This window comes from Acomys russatus, chromosome 20 (genome assembly GCF_903995435.1).
Source record: "Acomys russatus chromosome 20, mAcoRus1.1, whole genome shotgun sequence".
NCBI lineage: Eukaryota > Metazoa > Chordata > Mammalia > Rodentia > Muridae > Acomys > Acomys russatus.
The window spans coordinates 31,537,360-31,558,164 of record NC_067156.1 but is presented as its reverse complement, the minus strand read 5'-3'; the positions used below and the strand labels follow the sequence as shown (position 1 = coordinate 31,558,164).

The following is a 20,805-nucleotide window of genomic DNA, read 5'->3' as shown; positions in this document are numbered from 1 at the left end:
CAGAGACCCAAGAAGGAAAATCTATCTAATAAAGGACGTGTTGGCGGGCAACTTCCAAGTTGCATAGGACAGCGAGAGCAGACCGCCTGGATAGTCACCGGAGTCTCTCCTTCATTGGGGCAATCAGTCTTCAGCCTTATCGGCCCAAAACATCCAACAAACTGCTTTTTGAAGCAGGAAATCCAACGGTCTGGTCCATCCAGTCTCTTCAAAGCTGGACAGTCAACTTTCCAGCATCATTGTTGATCATTGTAGACAGTCACCCTGTCATCAGCAGTAGAGATGAGAGCAGTTTCTCCGTCCAGTGACCATTCTGTCACCCGTGTCTCTTGAAGCCCCCATCTTCAATGATGCAAATGGAGAAGCGGCCAGGAGTGGATGTCTCTCTCTGTCAGGAAAGCCCTCATCCTTAAATGCCATATTCTGTGGATCTCTGAAGAGTTTGAAGACCAACTCTAGCTATGCTTACAGTTATCAATCTATTCCTTTGAAGACATACACAAAAAATTAAACAAACCTGCTCTATGACAAAGTAAGTTAGTATCTAGTAGGATTTCTACGTAACTAAAAACCAACTTTTATCCCCGATCTTCCTGAACGGATTATTAATAGTTTTTCATAAGACATTAGTGGTACATGAATACATACATTAAATAAACATTGAACAAAATGAACTTAAGTTTCTAACATACAATATATAATATTTTGTCAACATATAACATACAATACATAAGGCAAAAATGAATGACAATATACAATTTAAATTCTTATCAATGAAGCAAAAATTGAAGTCTTAAATTTCCATCAATCAAAAGTCTTAAATTTTCATCAATCTACAATACCAATGTAGGATTTTTGAAGTTAGTAGATTCAATAATCTACCTTTTATTTTACAAACCTGTATCATCCCTTCCTTACTTTATACATTTTATATATAACTTGCTACAAGTTAGGACTTCATCAAAATCTAAGCACTTGCTCAGAAACTTTTGTTTACAAAAGGAAATAGATGCCTGACGTGCAAAGCCTATTAATGTTAATGAGTATGTTGGAGGAAAAAAAATCCTTGTAGAGAACATAGCACTAGACATTTCTAGTAGATTCTTCAGAACTCTATGACTATCTGTTCGGTCCCCATTCGTTTCCCCTTCACTAAAACTGTGTTTCACAGACAGGGGGCCTGCAACAGTGTACACAGCAATGGTCTGGAACCTAGAGGCACTAAGAGTAATGAAAAGGATACAAGAAAACAGGTTACCTGAACTACAAATGGATGTAGCTCCAATTTCTCTCAGGAAGCTCTTTGGTCCATCAGTAACTAGCAGTTGCTAAAAAGTATGAGCTTCAGCCTGGTCTACAAAGTGAGTCCAGGACAGCCAAGGCTAACACAGAGAGACCCTGTCTCGAAAAGACCAAAAAAAAAAAAAAAAAAAAAAAAAAAGTATAAGCTTCTCAGAGGATGTTTAGGAAACCATGCATGGTTTTCATAGAGCGCACAGACATTTAGCAAGGGTCTTTTCTATAAACTGTATACAGATAGGTTTGCTTTACGTTAACACCCGTTGTTGCCTTTAATTGAGACCAAATTTCACTCCCCAGTCCTTTGTTATTTGTCAAAGGCTTGCTATTGAATGTCCATAGTGTCACAGGGCCCAGAGTTACATCCCACTCTGGAATAGGGGCTTAGTGTTTTAGTTCATCAAATGCAGTGCACATGCCTCTGAAGACCACCTGTGTCTACAGAGAAGCCCACCAGGGACCCACAAGCATTGAGTTAGTCCTTATGAAACAGTTACAGGAGCTCCATAAATGCTCCTTGATGTTGTTGTCATCTGTTACATACCTTTATATAGGTCCTCCCCGGATCATATGCAAAGGTGAACGAAACAAACCAAACTTCTGCCTTTGTGGGGCTTGAGGAGGTCAGGGGGAAGTGAACTGTGAGAGCCAAGTTAGGTATATAGCATAGAGCAGTGTGTGGGGCCTAGGTGGACATTAGGAATGGTGAAGGCGGGCCCCATCCGTTTATGTAACTGTCGTTCTAGGATTAATTGAAAAGCAGAAAGACTCTTGATTCGCCTCAGTAGAGTAAACAATGCATTTCTGGGAGGGACCTAATTAAACCAGGGCACTGTTCATTCTAGGCTTAGGCTGTGCATGCTGGGGCAAAGTCAACTCTATGGTTGGTAGATTCTGTTTCACATAGCAACACCTGGGTCAGGATCTATACAGCTGGATGTGTGGGAGACGCTGTACATACATGCACATATAAGCACATGCACACACTAAGGTAAAGTCTCTGGGTATAGGGAACATGGAAGACAAATCCTTTGCTTGACTTTTTTTTTTTTTTAATTATTTGTGGTAAATCTAGGCTTGTGTGTTTACCTAAGTGTGAGATTCTGAGAGGTGACTATTGGCTGCAGTCACTATGCGAAGTAGAAGCCTGGAGTTTGTTTGATGGACAAGATGTTATTTACATACACTTTGTAAGATAAAATCTCGGAACGTACTTCTGTCTGTGGTCAGATGTAATTGTGTCTGAGGCAAATTTAAGTTGGGTAAAAGCAGCCTCTGGGGTGGCATATGTGAGTTAAGAACGGGTGTCGGCGAGATAATTACAGACGTTTGTGATCACCAGTGAAGTTAGAGGCGTTCTCCCTGGCACTGGCAGGTGTATTATGTATGCATATTTGTGCGCGTGCGCGTCTTGGAGGTTTATGTGTAACCCAATTCAGGAACTGGCTATGTGAAGGCGAAGGTTCTTGAGGCAGATTCTGGAACTGGGTGTAATTTTGAGATTGAATGAGGCAGTCTGTGGGTAGTAACAGGATCTCTCTCTCTCTCTCTCTCTCTCTCTCTCTCTCTCTCTCTCTCTCTCTCTCTCTCTCTCTCTCTCTCTCTCTCTCTCTCTCTCTCTCGTGTGTGTGTGTGTGTGTGTGTGTGTGTGTGTGTGTGTGTAGGCCAGAGGTTCAAATAGACATACAGAGTTTGTGTGCACGTGTAGCCAAGTTTTTCAGTCTGAATTATTTCTAAGATATCTGAATTGTATCTAACTATGAATCAAGTGCGGAGAGCTGGCGTGACCAGGAAGCGTGTGTCCTTACGTGCGCGCTGGAGAAGTTTGGATTAAGACCTGGGACGGGAGCTGAGGAAGCATTAGGACTGGGGGTGGCCGAGGAGGTGAGGCCGGAGCTGGCGGTCGTCCGGGAGCTATCTAAGCCTGAATTGCTGCTCGCTAGCCTGGCTGTTTGAGGACAGGCGGGAACCGGAGCAGCACTGCCGCCTCTGGCGCGAAGGCTCAGGCGCCTCCTCCCACCCCGTCACTGTGGCTGTGTGCTCGCTGCCGGCCGCTGCTCTCTTCAGCCTCTGAAGAAGAAAGCCCGCGCGAGCCGCTGTCGCTTGAACCATGGCTTCTGGCCGAAGGGGTTGGGACAGCTCCCACGAGGACGATCTGCCTGTGTACTTGGCCCGGCCGGGCACCACAGATCAGGTCCCACGGCAGAAGTACGGCGGCATGTTCTGCAACGTGGAGGGAGCCTTCGAGAGCAAGACGTTGGATTTCGATGCCCTTAGCGTGGGACAGCGCGGCGCCAAGACACCCCGGAGCAGCCAGGGCAGCAGCCGCGGCGCGGGGAGCCGGCCCGGGGTGGAAGGAGACCCGCGCAGGGGCCAGGGCCGAGAAGAGAGCAGGGAACCGGCTCCTGAGTCACCCAAGCCGGCCGGGGTGGAGATCCGGAGCGCCACCGGCAAGGAAGTCCTGCAAAATCTCGGTCCCAAGGACAAGGTAAGGCAGCCCGAGGGCTTTTCCTCCCTTGGCCATCGCCCACTGCTCTGCCTCAGCTACCGTGGCCCGGGTATAACTTTCTTGCTCACACTTTAAAAGATGGGCGATTGGGCTGAGAAAAGGGGCATCCTCCACCGGCCCGGAGTTCTCACGTGTTGCCAATTGTAACATATTCCTAAACGCACTACAAGGGTCTCGGCCTTACCTCGGCCGTCCAGCTGCACCCCTGCCCGCCCCCTCCCCCGGCCGGTTAGTTCTGGGTGGGTGTGTCAACCCTGCCGGTCTAGGAAGGTTTAGTGATTCCCAGACTCTCTCTCTTTCTGAGGAACTAACAGCACAATTGTTTTAGTTCCCCTTTGCCCCAGATTAAAACTCAATCCAGGTCACCAGGGCAGAGGGCAGACCGATGCTAAGAAAGCCAGGTCATTTCTATAGAGTTTGGATTAAAGCAGGGCGCTTGAGCTATCTCCTCTCCGACTTTTCTGAAACTTTTGGGTGTGGGGCCACTGAGCACCCGAATCTCTGTGCCTCACTTCTGTCATAGCATGACGTTTCACATCTGTGTTTATGAAGAGTATATTTGTGTACATGGCCTGGGTCCCAAGGGATGCAGCTGTCTCCGTAAAAATATTACATATTTGAAAATAGGCAGGGGCGTTAAGAGTGCATATTAAACTAGCACGAGCTGCCGGCCCCCCGCTGCACTTACATGTGTCAATGCTAATTTCCTCTGTGTGTTTTAGAGAAACTCACGCCATACTGAACTGTCTGAGCTTACTGCGATGATTTGTGTGTTTATTTCCTAGAAAGCCAGAGGCATGATTTAGACAATTCAGGGGCTGGTGCTGGTCTAGAGGAGTCAAAACTTCAAGTCCTGGGGGTTTGTGTTGGGGAACAGTAGTAATCGGATGACCTCACCCTGCAAAGTCCATCCCCCACGTATTATTCCTCACCAATGCCATCGTGAATAATATCCTGCAATGGAAATGTCTGCTTCACCGTGATTACCGTTAATACTCACCCGGCGCTGAGCTGTTTTTCCATTAAAATGCAATGAGGTAGTGCAAGGACAGCTTATCTCTCCCTGGTTCGATTTGTGGATAGTTTAAAAAACAAACAAAAAAACTTTTGAGTACTGTTAACCAACCAAGGTAAACAAAACCCGAAGCCCGTGCTCTGTAGGGGTGGGGGTGGGTGGGGGGGGCGGAGGCCCTTTGTAAGGCAGCTTGAGTATCCATTGGAGTTACTCATCTGCTTTGTGATTTTTCACAGCCTCCTTTGAGACTGAGACTCCTGGGGGCCCAGCCCACTAGCCCCTTTAGGGAAAGCTTCTGGTATGTTAGAAAGGGTTTTTTGGCAGATTTCTCAACTGAAGAATAGCCCTCTATGGAAAGGTAGCTTCATCACTCTTAAAATGTCCCTTTCCTGGCACGAACCGGGGCAGGAGGGAGTGGAAAAGGTCAAAGACAATTGCTGTGAGTCAGTGTACTCCCGTTGCTGGAACACCCCTGATGTAAGCCAGATAATATGCTTGGTTTGCAAGATTGAAGCATGGTGGTAACTAGAGAAAGGGAAAAAAACGTTCTTCCTTTAAACCCAGCAATTCTCTTGCTTTGTTCCCCTTCACAAACTCTATACTTTCTGGCTCCTAATTGGAAAATAATAATACGACTTAGACATCAGCAGGGTTTCTAGAGCTACATGGATTTTTAAGTTCAGGCTTGCTGTCTGCTTCATGCAGCCCATGTTATTATCTCTAATTTTCTTTAATCACACTGTTAAAACACACACACACACACACACACACACACACACACACGCACGCACGCACACACGCACACACACACACACAGAGGTTATCTAGCTCTGTGCTTGACGGTTACTCCCGTGAAGATATGGACTGTGTTTGGATTCATCTCTGTGCCTGGGATGCCTGGCACATTGAAGGGGTTTAAGACATGTCTGATACTGAAACTTCTTATTTAAAACATCTGTTTTGCTAGACTAGTGTAAAATGGCATCTGCCCTGGTCTAAACACTGTTGTCATCACTGGGGTGCTCACTACCTCATGAAGCAAGTTCTGGACACCTTAGATTAGGAACTTAGCTGACTTACCTACTTGTATAGTATCTGTCGGTTATTCCTAGAGCATTTCCTTATTCAGAGATATTTTTAAAAATTTTCAAGTATATGGGTTTGGCTTTCATGTCTGTCTGGAAGAAAAAAAAAAGTAGATAATGGTTAGTAACAAGACCCAAGCCTCTATGGTTTAACAAAACAATAAGAACTTTTTTTTTTTTTTTTTTTTTTACATCTGCCAGTTTTCTATAAGGGTCACAAGGGAAGTTTTGGTCATCATTGTCCTTCAAAGACCATTCCCACATATCAACAGAGGGGACAGCTATAGCAGGTTGCACGCAGCACTGAACACAGAAGTAATGAATGTCAGGGAAGCTCACTTTTCACTGGTTGAAGTAAATACGTGACTTGAGAGGAACCAGAGGAATATGCACAATTCCGTAAGGCTTGAAATAATTTATAAATAGTTCTAGTATCTGTCCAAAAACTAGGCTGGACTATTGGAGGCAAAGTTGGCTTCATCCCCTCACTAATAATACAACTTCAGCATGTAACTAAGAGTCCTTGTGTTCCCTGTTTCTCACCTACAAGCTGATAATAACAGTGACTACTTTGTTTATACTAAGAACTTAGCATATGCTAATTATTACATTACTACTCAACTTCATTTCTCTTTATATGTTTGAGGGCACTCTCCCCCCACCCCTGGCTTTCTCTTGGGTCTTACTCTGTAGGCCAGGGTAGTTAGGAATTCATTTTGTAGTTAAGTTCTTAAACTTGTGGGGACCTTCCTGCCTCGGCCTGCTCAGTAGTTGGATGTGAGCATCTTGTCTTTATTAGTCTTACTGTCCGTAGCTTCCTCCCCTTCCTCCCAGATGAGCACATCTCTGTTGTGATTTCTTTCTCAGGCTATGCTGCTGTATAGATCTTTTTCTGAAAAGACAGTGCCTCTGCTTAGGAGGTGAACCTGGAGCTCCAGATGGGATGCAGCCATGGCAAAGTACATTAGGCTGCTTAATTTTCTGGATTTACATGTAGCATATGTTTATGTTGCATAAGATTACACAGATTAAGTATCCGTGTCTTACTGTCTTCATAGTAAGCTCCTTGTTCCTCAAGCTTGCAGAAGCTCTTTCTCGTAAGCTACTGTGATGCTGGTTCAGACAAATTTTTTAAGACTGTAGAATTTTCTTTTCTTCCTTGCAGATTCACCACTATTGCCATCTTAGCTCCTCCCTCTAATCGATCAGTATGTTTGAAGCTGTATTTATGGCACAGTGCTACCAGCTTTGTGCCACTACAGACATGGTTACAAGTCCCAACTTTTTAGTCACTTTCTTATAGAATGTCTGTGTTTATTTTTCGAAGAAATTATTACATGTACGAGGAAGTTGAAACAGACACTGAATAATCCCAGGTCACACAGATCGTAAGCAGAGAGAAGCATGATCCAAACTCTGAGTTTCCTGATCAGCGCTTTTTGTAGGCAGTGCGTGGCATTACTATTTTAGTTTCAACAGCCAGCTCCTGACATGCTAAGGTAATACCAAGCAAGTACAGATCTTCCATCAACACCACTGAAAAGCTGTTGTCCTTGCGCTCACTCGCTACTCAGAAAAGCTTTGAGTCACTCAACCCATGAAACACTTGATGCAAGATCCTCATTTGTCCAAGTTAATCTAAATCTATTAAGAGATTATTGAAAAGTATGCTGATAAAAAAAGCCAAACTACATTTTGTCTCTGACATACTAATTACAACAACCTTCTTAAGGGAATGAGTGTATTTAGTAAATGCTTTTCCACCCAAGTATACTTTTCAAAGCAGCAAGAAAATTACCAAGAGGAGCAGAATTATGACCAAGTGTCTAAAGAAACAAATGATACTTCAAAGGCTTCGTCATCCAGAAAAAACAAAGCCATGACACTTTGATTACATGGGCCTTGCTAGTGACTCAATGCCAGGGGTCCTGGCTCATTGATAGTTCTTGGTTTCTCACATGAAGCTGCTCTGTGCAAGAAGTTTCTCCTAGGATGTCAGTCAAGGTTCTGGGTATGGAAGAGAGAATTTGAATAAAGTTAAATGTGGACCCTTACTTTTTTTTTTTTTTTTTTTTTTTTTTTGTCTTAAGTTTTCAGTCTTCAAATATGGTTGGTGTTCCCTTCCTTACCCTGCAAAAAAGATGGTTGCTGCAAATTGAAGTCTGGACCTATAAAGGCCCCTTCCTGTCAGAGCCCAAGCCCAGGAAACCAGCTGACTTATACAGGAGTGTTCTATATGTATGTTGCCTAGGGAATATACATACAGAGTTTGTATGGAGAGGATGTATGCTGCCTAGGGAAAAGAGATCTTGCTATACCAGCTCACAGGATAGCCTTGAGTCCAGTGTTCTAGGACCCAAACCTGACATGCCTGAAACTCTCTGCACTCCAGTTAAGTTTGACAGTGGGATCTGAGGGACATACAAAACATGTCTTCTAAATAATGCTGCAATTGGCAGAGTTCCCTCAAACTAATGGTCCCTGGAGGCCGGGTTTTGCTGACTACACCTATAATGTATTAGATGGCTGGAGGGATGTCTATTAGGGTCTCTGCCAGTGACTCCTCCAGCAGATACTGATCATGATTTAGTTCTTCTGGGCAGCCCTCTGTGGAAATGTCCCGTGAGATGCAGATAAAACTCACCAGGAGTGGAAACTGTCTCAGAGGAATACAGACTGAATCTCTACTTCTGGTTTGGTGTATTAGAACTTTCTAAATTAAACCTCTAGGAAAATAATGTTAAAATATATCTTTCTCCTTTATGTGACCTCATGGTATTTTGAAATAAAGTTCAATTTCATCAGAGAACAATAAAAAGAGATATGGAGAGGGAACAAAACCAGAAAAATTATTAGCAGTCTCAGCTTCTAGCCCTAACCAATTTACTAGCTGTAGTTTTGCCAACTTGTCTCCCTTCTCTCTGAGCTATAGTTTCCTCCTTCCTAAAATGAGACGGCTGGTCCAGATAGTTAGTATGGTAGTGGTGCATAAAGTTTTCTGGTTCTGGAAAATCAGAATATTGCTACTTGAAAAACAAAATATCTGAATGTGGTTGATATTCTATAGGCTTGTGTGCACATATATTTACATATACGAATATATGCATATATGTGCATAAACACATTATATAGAAAATGTTGTGTTTATAAAGTATGAGAAGGATGATAAAATAAGAGCGTCATGTACAGGGCCAATGGCTTGATGGGTAAAGTGCTTCCTGTGTATGTATGAGAACCTGAATCTGGAATGCAGTACCCACATAAATCTAGGTGTGGTGGCATGTGTCTGTAATTCCATTAGTGGGACAGAGACAGGCACATTCCAGGAAGTTCCTGGAAAGCCAGCTATCCAAAACAGAGAGCTCTAGGTTCGAAGACAAATGTTGTCTCAAAAAAAAAAAATAATAGTGAGCACTTAAAGATGTCTCAAAATCAACCCTCAGTGTCCACTCTTGCAACAGAGAGAGAGAGAGGCACACTCACAGAGAGAGACACACATGACACACAGACATAACACACACAGAGATACACACAACATAGACACAGAGAGAGAGAGACACACACAACATAGACACACAGAGAGACACACACACACACAACACACAGAGACACACACAGCGACACACACAGACACACAGAGATACATATAGATACATATAGACCCAGAAACACACAGAGACACAGACATAACACACACAGTGATACATACACACACAGACACACACAAACTAAATGGGAAGATGTGTTGTTTTTTTTTTTTCGAGACAGGGTTTCTCTGTGTAGCCTTGGCCATCCTGGACTCACTTTGTAGACCAGGCTGGCCTCGAACTCACAGTGATCCGCCTGCTTCTGCCTCCCGAGTGCTGGGATTAAAGGCGTGCGCCACCACGCCCGGCGCGAGGATGTGGTTTTCGATCTTCAAATTCCACTCCCCTCCTCCTACATACCAGACCAGCATCCTATCCCAATCTGTATGTTAAAAGCCACACATTCAGTGTGATGGTTGTTAGAAAATAAGGCCTTTAGGAGATTAAGTCCTCAGAGCAAAACATTTGTGAATGAATAGGATTCGATGTCTTTATGAAGAAGATTCTGAGAGCTGCTTTGGTCCTTCCACCATAGGACACAGCAAGAAGGTTCCTTTTGTAAGGCAAAAAGCATGGCTTTGCCAGACAGGGAATCTGCCTTGCTGCCTCACTTAAGCAAAATAATAAGGTTCTGTTGTCTCCCTGCTGCACAGTTTGTAGTGTTTTGTTACAGTGGTGTGAAATGACTAAGCTACTCAAAAACAGAGAAAATCAAGACAAATGGCATCAACAGCAAAACCATAACAAGTTTCTTCAGCAAAGTTAGGCAGAAATACAGAATTTCAGTGCACTTCTGTTCCCACATACACACAACAGTCTTTAGGAGCAGTACTCCTAGGAAGAGTGTATATTTCTCACGGTCGACAAGGTTATCCCCACATATCATTAGCACCTACAGGTCTATAGTTCACAGTGCGGTCTTCTCTTGATATTTTACATTCTATAGACGCAGACAAGCGTGCAAACATTTCTCTACCATTCTAGCACCTGACAGAATAGGTTCCCTGCCCTAAAAATCTCTTGTGCTATACCTATGTATCTCTACCTTTCTCAGGACTCCTCATAACCTCTAATCATTGTTCCATCTTAAGTTTTCTAGGATGTCAGACACAAGTCATGCCCCCAATCCATGGAAAAATTGGTTCTGGGACCACCCGGATACTGACATGTATGGGTAGTCAAGCCCTTTAAGTCTACTTTCTATATCCACTGGTGGGGATTGATACATGCAGAAAGCTGATGTAGCTAGGATTATACACCATTTGTCCATTCCATACAGACTTTTTTCAATGAACTATACAAATTATAGTTTTCTCTATGTTTCTCCATGCTTGATAGGTCATTTTGTGTTAATACTGAATAATATTCTGTTGTTTGTCCATATTACAGAGTAGCTCCACATTTTGGAAGTTATAAGTAAAGATATTTTACGTGTTAACAGATTTTTGTGAGTGCAAACATTTTCACTTCATATGGGTAAATACCATAGATCATAGCTGATTAATAGTAATATTAATAATAATTGATTAACCATTTGGCAAGTATGCACGTTGGCCTGTGTCAATTGGCCTGCTCTCCATCCGTGTATAAGAGTTCCTGCTACTAGAAAAGTTCAATAGATTCTGCAGTTGTTAGTCTTCTGCATCTAATCAGTGTAACAGCGTCACATCATTTTAACTTGCAAGTCTCCAGTGACATCAGAATGATATGAAGGATCTTTTCTTCAGCATGCCCACATCTGTAGATTTATGTCAGGAGACTGTTAGGGTCTTTGGTTTTAATTACATTGTTTGTATTCTTATTGCTGGGTTTTAAGAATTATTTATGTTCTGAATAACAATCCATCAGATGTGCCCTTTGTAAGTATTTTCTGCCACTAGCATTTCTTCTTACCTTGATATGATCATTCAGAGAGCAAAATTAGTATTAATTATTAATTATTATTATTATTATTATTATTATTATTATTATTATTATTATTATTATTATTGTATGTTACTCCTTTTTTAAAAATTAACTAATTTGTTGGATGTGGTGGCACTAGCCTTTAATCCCAGCACTCGGGAGGCAGAGGCAGGCGGATCGCTGTGAGTTCAAGGCCAGCATGGCTAACACAGAGAGACCCTGTCTTGAAAAACCAAAAACCAAAAACAAAGCAAAAATTGATTAATGTATTTATTCACTTTACATCCCAATTGCAGCCCCTCCCTCCTCTCGTCCCAGTCCCACCCTCCCTCAGTCTTCCCCAATCCCTCCTTCCCTACTCCTCAGAAAAAGAGAGCCCCTCCACCAGCCCACCCCAGATCATCAAGTCATGTGAGGACTGAGCACAATCTCTTCCTTGTGGCCTGGCAAGGCAGTCCCACCAAGAGGAAGTGATAAAAAAGCAGGCAACAGAATCCATGCCAGAGACAGCCCCTACTCCCCTTACTAGAGGACCTACATGAAGCCTGATCTGCCCATCGGCTACATCTGTGTAGGGGACCTAGGTCCAGTCCATGAATGGGGTCCTTGGTTGGTGCTTCAGTCTCTACAAGCCCATCTGGGCCCTGGATAGTTTGTTCTATTGGTCTTCTTGTGGAGCTCCTGTCCCCTCCAGGTCCTTCAATCCTTCTCCCCATTTTTCCATGAGACTCTCTACACTTTGCCCAGTATTTGGCTGTGAGCCTCAGCATCTGTTTCTATCCACTGCTGGGTGGAGCCTCTCAGAGGATGGCTATCCTAGGCTTCTTTCTACAAGCATAGCAGAGTGCCATTAGTAGTGTCAGGAGTTGGCTCTCTTCCATGGGGTGGGACTCTGGTTGGACCAGTTATTGGTTGAAGATTCCCTCAATCTCTGCTCTATCTTTATCACTGCATGTTATGTAGGCAGGGTAAAATTTGGGTCAAAGTTTTGTGGGTGGGTTGGTGTCCCCCTCCCTCCACTAGGAGTCCTCTTTATTTAAAGGGTGCCATCTTCAGTCTCCATGACACTTGCTACTAGGAGTCTCAGCTAGAGTCACCCTCATACCCTGCCAGAAGCCCACCCTGTTGTGGGTCTCTAGCTTGTCACAGAGATGCCCTTACTCACAGTTTCTACACAGAGAACAAAGTTCTTAATGCCAATGACTTACCAACTTAGTTCTTTCATGGATTGCAAAGTTGGTATTGTTTCTAAAGCCCCATAAAGTTCCCAAGAGCTTCTGTATTTTCTCTGGTGTTAACATAGAGTTTTAGAATTTTTCATTTCACATTTATGTCTGTTCACTTTGAAATAAATTTATATGAATGAAATAAATATTGTATATATTTTTCACATGGGTGTTCTGTTGTTTTAGCATCATTTGTTGAAAAGACACTTTCCTTCCTTGTATCATCTTTGACATTTTAGAGCAACCAATTCACTATGTGTCAATCTATTTCTAGGCTATTGATTGAGATCTATTGATCAATTTATTTGCTCTTTTGTCAATAACACACTGTCTTGATACCTATAGCTTTGTACTATGTTTTAAAGCTCTGTAGTTTCCTTATCTTTCAATGTTGTGTTGGCTATTCTGAGTTTTTTACTTTTCCATATAAACTTTGTAGTAATTTTGGCAACATTCACAAAATGATTTCCTGAAATTATATACACTGAGTTTGCAGTGGTAAAGTGTTGATGCTTTGACAAAATTGAGTCGTATATCTATTAAAATGGATGGTTTGTCCATCATTCATCTCTTACTTCATATCTTTTATCAGCTTTCTTCGTATATATTGCGTACATATTTTGGTAGACTTAATATTTTGTTTTGGGAGTGATACTGTAAATAATAGTGTTTTATTCAAGTCTAGCTGTTCAATGCTGTTATACAGGAAAGCAATTAACTTTTGTTCATAAATCTTGACTCCTATATTCTTTCTAGAATCACTAGTCCAAGGAAGAAATTTTGAACATCATTTTTTAAAAATTTTCTACCTGGTATTTATGAGGAAAGATAGATTATTTCTATAGGGATGACTTTTTAAAACTGTGTCACCTGTAGCTCACTTTTACAAACCAAAGTTTCACCCAACCCATAACTAAATCAGTACTGTACTTTGACATCATTTATTACTATGTACTCATTCTGCTTACGTACTTCATACCCAGCTGCTTAAGATGAATTGACCTTTAAGAAAAAAACCAAAGTAATCAGTCTTACTATACTTTAGATGTAGTGTAATTAACTACTCTATTTGTGATTTTTTCCATGTTCCCTATTTCTCCTTCATGGCCCATTCATACCTCTGACTCAAAGTGGTGTGTGTGTGTGTGTGTGCGTGCGTGTGTGTGTGCGTGTGTGTGTGTGTGTGTGTGTGTGTGTGTGTGTGTGTATGTGTGGTGCGTGTGTGTGTGTGTGTGTGTGTGTGTAAGATGTGGTGATTAGACCTAAATAGCAAGGCATTGAAAGCAATGTCCCTCTAAATGTTAAAAGCCACACAGGGACATTAATTAATAATATATAGTTATGTGTTCTCTGTTTTAAATACATATGGTTAGTTATGAAGGTGTTTTGTTTTGTTATGTTTTTAGTGAAACTCCTGCAAAAGACTGAGTAAAACAAAAGTTCTCAAGAGTCAGTTTTTTCTCTATTGTGGCCCCACCTCAGTTTTGTTCTTAATTGCATTGGTTAAGCCTTCTACTACAGTATTTAACAGCACTGGTGAGAAGGTATACTCTGCCTTGTTCCTGAGCTTAGTAGAAAAGTTTTGTGTTTCTTCCAGTTAAGTTATGGTGTTAGCTGTAGTTTTTTGTACACAAGTCTATCAACTTGAGGATATTCTCTACCTCTTTTGTACTTTTCTCAGTAGTTTTTTTTTTTTAATCATGAATGGTACCAGAGTTTGTAAATTGCTTTTCTTGCACTTATCCATATAATTATGTGATACTTTTCCTTGTAAACCCTGTTGTAATTATGTATTACATTAACTGGCTTTCAAATGTTAAACAGACCTCATACATTTGGTATAAATCTCACTTGGTTATGGTATATAATGATTACTTATATTTACTGTTGAATTTGATTTACCAATTTTTGTTGAGTATTTTTAAGTTATATCTACAAGAAATGTTAGTGTGTAGTTTTTTGTGGGCTTTTGTTTTGTTTGTCTATGCCTCTGGCTTTAGTGTTACAATAATGTTGGTCTTAGTGAATGAACTGGGAAAAGTTGTATGTTTTTATCTTTGGCTATGGAATAGCTGTGTAATTTCTTCTCTGTTCGGGAAATCTATTAGTGGACCCGTCTACTCTCTGTGCTTTGAATTTGAGGTTATTAATTATTAATATAACTTGTTTAATAGGTATATGTCTACTCTCTTAGATTTTTTTTTTTATTTCTTCTAGTGTGAGTTTGATAAATTGTGCTTTTCAGGGAACTGATCTCTTTCATCTAAACTATGAAAGTTGTTGTTCACAATACTTGTTTATTAATCTTTCAATACCCATGAGCTCTCTAATGCTATCTGTTGCTTTCTATATATCTTTACCCTCCTCTGGTATGGAGGCACCAAAGCATCACAGTTGAAAGGAAGCCAACACTTGACCCTGGCTTACACCCAATGAATATTGAACATGACGTACCTAGCACTGAGAACTGAGATCAAAAGAGGCAAGCAGAATTTGGTCAAATCCATGAGAGTGTCCTAGTATATAAAGCAGAAAAAGTAAATATATCAGGGTCTCCAAGACATAGAGAAGAAGTTGGAAGTTAGAGCGAAGGAAAAGCATAGTGAAAGGGAGCAGCCGCAGGTACCATTCTGTATGCCAGCTGCCAAGTGATCATCGTTATTTGCCTCTGTAGCTCCCTGGTGCATTTTGTTGGTGGTTGAAAGGCGACCACTAAGAGTAGATATTATTCAAAAAGGATGGTGCCAGAGATGGGGCTTGATCCAAGTCCACAGGGCCTCGAGTCCCACACACTGTTATTGTAAATGATCTCTATTGAAAGAACCATTTGCTTTATTTCCAAGAAGCTAAAGTATTCTAATGAGAAAACTTGTCATGCTTGTGCTGGGTTAGAAGTGGGCTAGGGAGGGGTTGTTTTCCTCTGGGTAATATTACCATTTCCTAGCACTTAGGTTGCAATAAATAAAACCAACGCAATGGAAAGTTGCTTGCCAAATGGGTATGGCTTGAGAAGAAAAGCACAGTTGATGAATGACACTATATCATAAGTTTGTTAGGGATGTAGTTTTTTTTCTATACACTACCCAAAGGGAAATTATGAAGTCAATATGTGGTACACTATGAAATCTTTTCAGTGAGACTCAGGGCGAGAAGTAGGAGTGGAGAGTTGGATTGGATATGAGGGGTTTTAAACAAAGATAATGCGTCCAATATTCATGCTATAAGCTAAGATTTTGTAAACAAATGATGCCTCTCATTTGTGTGGAAGAGAAGTCTGTGAACTTTCCCCCTAAAAACCACACAGTAGTATTTGAGCCTTTGTGATCTATAATACATTTGCTCAACTATTCTATTGTGTTTTAGCAAAAATATTCATAGACAATAAGTAACCATACACACACACACAACTGTATGTCAATGATGATTTATTCACCAAGAGTGGTTCATAGGTAGCTTGTCAATCTCCAATATTTGTCTTAACTATAAGAAAAAAGTCGCAGGTCAAAGAAAAGACTTAGCGGTAAGAAAAGACTATGAGGTAAGCATTGTAACTGTGCATGGAAATCAGAAAGGCAGTTGTTCCCCTTTCAGATGCCTGATGTTGGAGGAGGAAATTAAAAAATAAACACATACCTGGCATTAAAGAGAAAAACATGCAAGATATTCTGAGAATGCAGATTTATGAAGTGAAGCAAAGCTTGTTGAGAAACAAAGACAGGAGACTGGGGGAGGTTGAGGAGGGCAATCTGTAAATTACAGAGGGAAAGAAACAAATAAAGGAAGTCGGAGTGATTGGGACGGAGGGGCTGAAAAGAAAGCTTTGTTAGTCATGCTAGAAAAGGGAGGGATGGCTATAAATATCTGTGGCTGCAAGGAGGAGAGGTGCGTAGAAAGAAGCCCTCTTGGAGTTGTGAGCAGTACATGATATCATTAAGTGGATGGAGACAAGGGTAGGCTCACTCACACCTAAGACATGTCAACTGAGCAAATCAGTGGAGTTTGGGGAGCTAGAGTAATGGCTTACTCATACACGTCATTCAGACTGTGTGGGGAAAGGGTCTCCTAGGGAGAATGAGATGTTTATTCATCAGAAGAGGTGTGTTTGTTGTTCAGTAGACTTGTCCTAGGTCAGCCTTTCAGCCAGAGATAGGACCAAATACTGGAGATGGTCACTTAGACTCAGTGATTCTCCCCTTGCTCATTCACGCATCCTTTGGCTCATTCATGGGCCCATCAGACTTTATTGAGCATCTGCCGTTTGCTCCTGCGAGGGTCACTCACCAACCTATGATGTTCTTGAAGAGACTCTGTATCTGAAGGTGCATTCAAACATGAAGGTTCCCAGGAGCACTGAGCGCTCTTCGGGTCACAAGACGGGGAAGGCAGAAGACTGACACCTGCAGAAAGATAAACACCATGAAGCAGATTTGCCCAGCTAGACTGTGGGCTCTCAACTAGAAGCAATTTTAAAATTCAAGTTCAAAGTTTGGTTCTGCTCTCTCACTTTACATGTAGATAAAATAAAATCTTGATCGAGGAATAAGGATGAAAATAAAAAATAAATACTTACTGTATGACAACACTGTATTTGAATTGCGGTAAATAGATACAGCATTCAATTACCTTTGAGTGATATAAGGTATGTTTATAAAATTATACAATCATGACAAATAATTAGTTCTAGATGTTTCCAATTACCCCAAAATGAAGTCTGTATGCTCTTTAACATTCATTCTCCATTCTTTCTTCCCTCTAGCCTCCAACAACAGCTAGTATGCTTTCTCTTGCTATAAATCTATTTATTTTGGGTATTACACATTAATAGATTGTATAGGTGTCCATTGTGCTTTCTTTCTTTCTTTCTTTTCTTTTTTCTTTCATTTAATGTAATATTTTCACAATTATGTTATCTGATATATCTGTACTCTGATTTTATGACTGGACAATATCCTACCATATGGGTAGGGCAGAGATTATTTAGCCACTGTGGACACATAATTCTTTCCCACTTTATTCATTGTGGATAGCTATATTTTGGGCCCTTTGTAAAGTCCTGTTTACTTATTAATTTAATTTAGTTGGATCCACACAGAGTCTCAGAGGGAACCACCATAGTTATACCCACTTGATATGTAAAGGAAGAGACCTCAGGTCAATGTCTCCCTCAGGAATGAAAGATTTTCGTATGAATCTATTTAAATCAACTTAGACAATTAGTAGAAAGCACCTATAGAGGGTGGAACTTTGGCCTAAATTTTCTTCTTTTTAGGTGAGTGCTTTTTCCAGTTTCTCCCAGCTAACTCTTTGTGGGAAGATATGTCAGGTGCTGCTAGTAGTTGCCTTCTGCAGTTCAAGGCCAGCCTGGTCAACAAAGGGAGTCCAGGGCAATCAAGGCTACACAGAAAAATCCTGTCTCTACTCCAGGCATGTGTATTTGGTGTATTTGGTATGCATTAGTTTAGTCAAATCCCTCTTTTGATTAATAAAACGAGACAAAAAGAATAACTGGAGATTGTGTTTGAAGGTATCACTGTGTATTTTAACAATAAATATACAACATAACTAAAAATGTTCAGTAACAGAGTTATGAATAAAATATGACATACCATGACCCAAACTACACAGCCATGACAACTGATGATGCAGAACGAGGATGTGAGGAAGCAGTCCACCTTGTCTCCTCCCCCAGCCTTCAGGAGGAAGGCCTTGTCAGCTACTTGGGTAAGAAAACTGAAGTGTCTAGACAGGACCAAGAAGCTCACGGGTCCCAAAGCTAAAGTTCAGTCCACACCTCCAAACCAAAAGCAGCCACATTTTTAAAAAGCTGAGTGGAACTTAACAAAATTCTAGCAGTGACATATTTCTAAGTATAAAGATAGTGGGTACCATGTCTCCTTCTAGCTCTTCTTTATTGTTATTCTCTACAATGCCTTGAGTTACATTTCTAGTTGAATAAAAGCAGTGCAGGGCTGAAGAGATGAGTCACAGGGTAAAGCACTTGCTGTGAAGTCATGAGAAGCAGAGTTTAAATACTCATCCCCAAGCACCCCCATAATACTAGGTGTTGCCCGGCGGTGTTGGCACATGCCCTTAATCCCAGCGCTTGGGAGGCAGAGGCAGGCAGATCACTGTGAGTTCAAGGCCAGCCTGGTCTACAAAGGGAGTCCAGGACAATCAAGGCTACACAGAAAAATCCTGTCTCGGAAAACCAAAACCAAACCAAACCAAACCAAACCAAAACAAAAAAAGCCAAACCAACCAACCAAACAAATAAAAACCAAAAAACTTTACCTGTGTCTCCAGCTCTGAGGTGGAAGGTGGAGGAAGCAGGGTCACAGAGGCTTACTGGCCACCAGCAAAGCTCCAGGTGTAGTGAGAGACCCTGTCTCAAAGTAATAAGATGGCATGTGACACCCCCACATACCCCAAAATAATATAACTAAGTTAATTTTGATTAAATAAAAAAAAGCAGTAATCTTTTAGAAGGAATCACAAGGACTGGAAAGATTGTTTGGTGGCTAAGAATATTGCCTGCTTTTCCAAAGGGCTCAGGTTCATTTCCCAGCATGCACCTGTAGTGGCTCACAACCATCTGTGACTCTAGTTCTAGAGGATACACCACCCTCTTCTGGCCTCTTTTTTTTTTTTTTTTTTTGGTTTTTTGAGACAGGGTTTCTCTGTGTAGCCTTGGCCATCCTGGACTCACTTTGTAGACCCGGCTGGCCCCGAACTCACAGCGATCCGCCTGCCTTTGCCTCCAGAGTGCTGGGATTAAAGACGTGTGCCACCATGCCCGGCCCTTCTTTTTTTTTTTTTTTTTTTTAAATGAATATATTTATTTATTAATTCGCTTTACATCCTGACCATAGCCTCCTCCCTCCTCTCCTCCTAGTCCTACCCACCTCTCTCTTTCCCCCTCCCCCTTTTCCTCAGAAAAGGGAAGCCCCGCCCACCTGCCCCAGTTCAAGTCAGAGCCTGTGCTTTTTCCTTGTGGCCTCTCTTCTGTCCTCTTAAGGCATCGAAGGCACGTGGTGCACAGACACACATTTGGGCAAACACTAATACACATAAAATAGAAATAAATAAAATCTACATGGATACAAAAAAAAAAAAAAAAAACAAGGGCATTAAACCTCTCATGGCCCACAGCAACATATAGGGATCTAAAATTCACATGCCAGTGACAGACGTGTAAGGAAGGGTGCAGGTGAGACTCTGCACAGGGAGATGCAGTCTTTTGTTTGTTTCTTTATCACCTCCACATTTGAGTGCATTAATGATTGCTGCCAGTCTTCCTCCCTAAATAAGCACTTCTACTGTGCGGCTTCTCCTGGTTATTTGAAAAGATAGTTAACATAGCTAACAAACCATGTCCAGTCATGCGCAGTTAGAGTTGCCAGTCTTGTGTGATACTGGAACCGTGAGACACACAGTCATTCAAATGGTATATTTCCGTCCTCCTGAAACATGTCTAACAATTCTCAGCTGTTATTTCAGGTTATTGCAGTGAGCACTGGGCCCCGGGCCCATTTCTGTCTGTACTGTGGAGCCTCTACAAAGGGCTTGAGAAATAACCCTCCTCTGTATTGTTTATATAAAAACAATATCAGCTTTTTGTTGCTGCTGTTGATAGGAACAACTTTGTGTAAGCTACTCATTGTCTCCAAGGACTTGGTTGGATGATTCCAAATTTATTTCCCCTTCCAAGTCCCATCCCCTTGTTTAATCAGCAGTGACGTGGCCCCACCATAGCTGTAATATTGTCATAATTTCCATAGAAACCGTCTGCAAAGCTACAAACAGAGGATTCCACCCTCCCTGCAGGCTGAGGTAGGGAGACCAGATGGGTCATAAGAAAAAAGGTTCTCAATGAGCCCATAAATCACTTGATGAGGGGAGAGATGGTGGGAGAGGAAATCACTTTAGGAGAGGAGAGAGAGGGGTTTGTTGTAGTTGTAGCTACAGGGTGAAACCCCTAATGAAGTCGCTAGTGGGCTGCTCTCCAAGGCCAATGTCAAGAGTAGGTTACTTGCTGGGCCCGGGTGCTAAGGAAGCTGCAGACAAAGGATTTTTCCTCTGTGGCCACAGGAGAGAGAGAGAGCCCTAATGTGCTTGTCAGCTCCTGTGTATATGAAGATAGAGAGCGGGGTGTGACAGTGTTCACTTGTCTGCCCAGGCA

General features: G+C 41.8%; 1 protein-coding gene across 1 annotated transcript in view; it reads left to right on the top strand.

Moving 5' to 3' along the window:
• The first annotated feature begins 3,200 nt into the window (after positions 1-3,200).
• Positions 3,201-20,805, top strand: part of Dpysl3 (dihydropyrimidinase like 3) — a 111,051-nt gene continuing 93,446 nt past the window's right edge. The window contains exon 1 of the mRNA XM_051163062.1: positions 3,201-3,787. Coding sequence (XP_051019019.1) covers positions 3,410-3,787 — 378 coding nt within the window. The 5' untranslated portion in view covers positions 3,201-3,409. The remainder of the gene's footprint in view (positions 3,788-20,805) is intronic.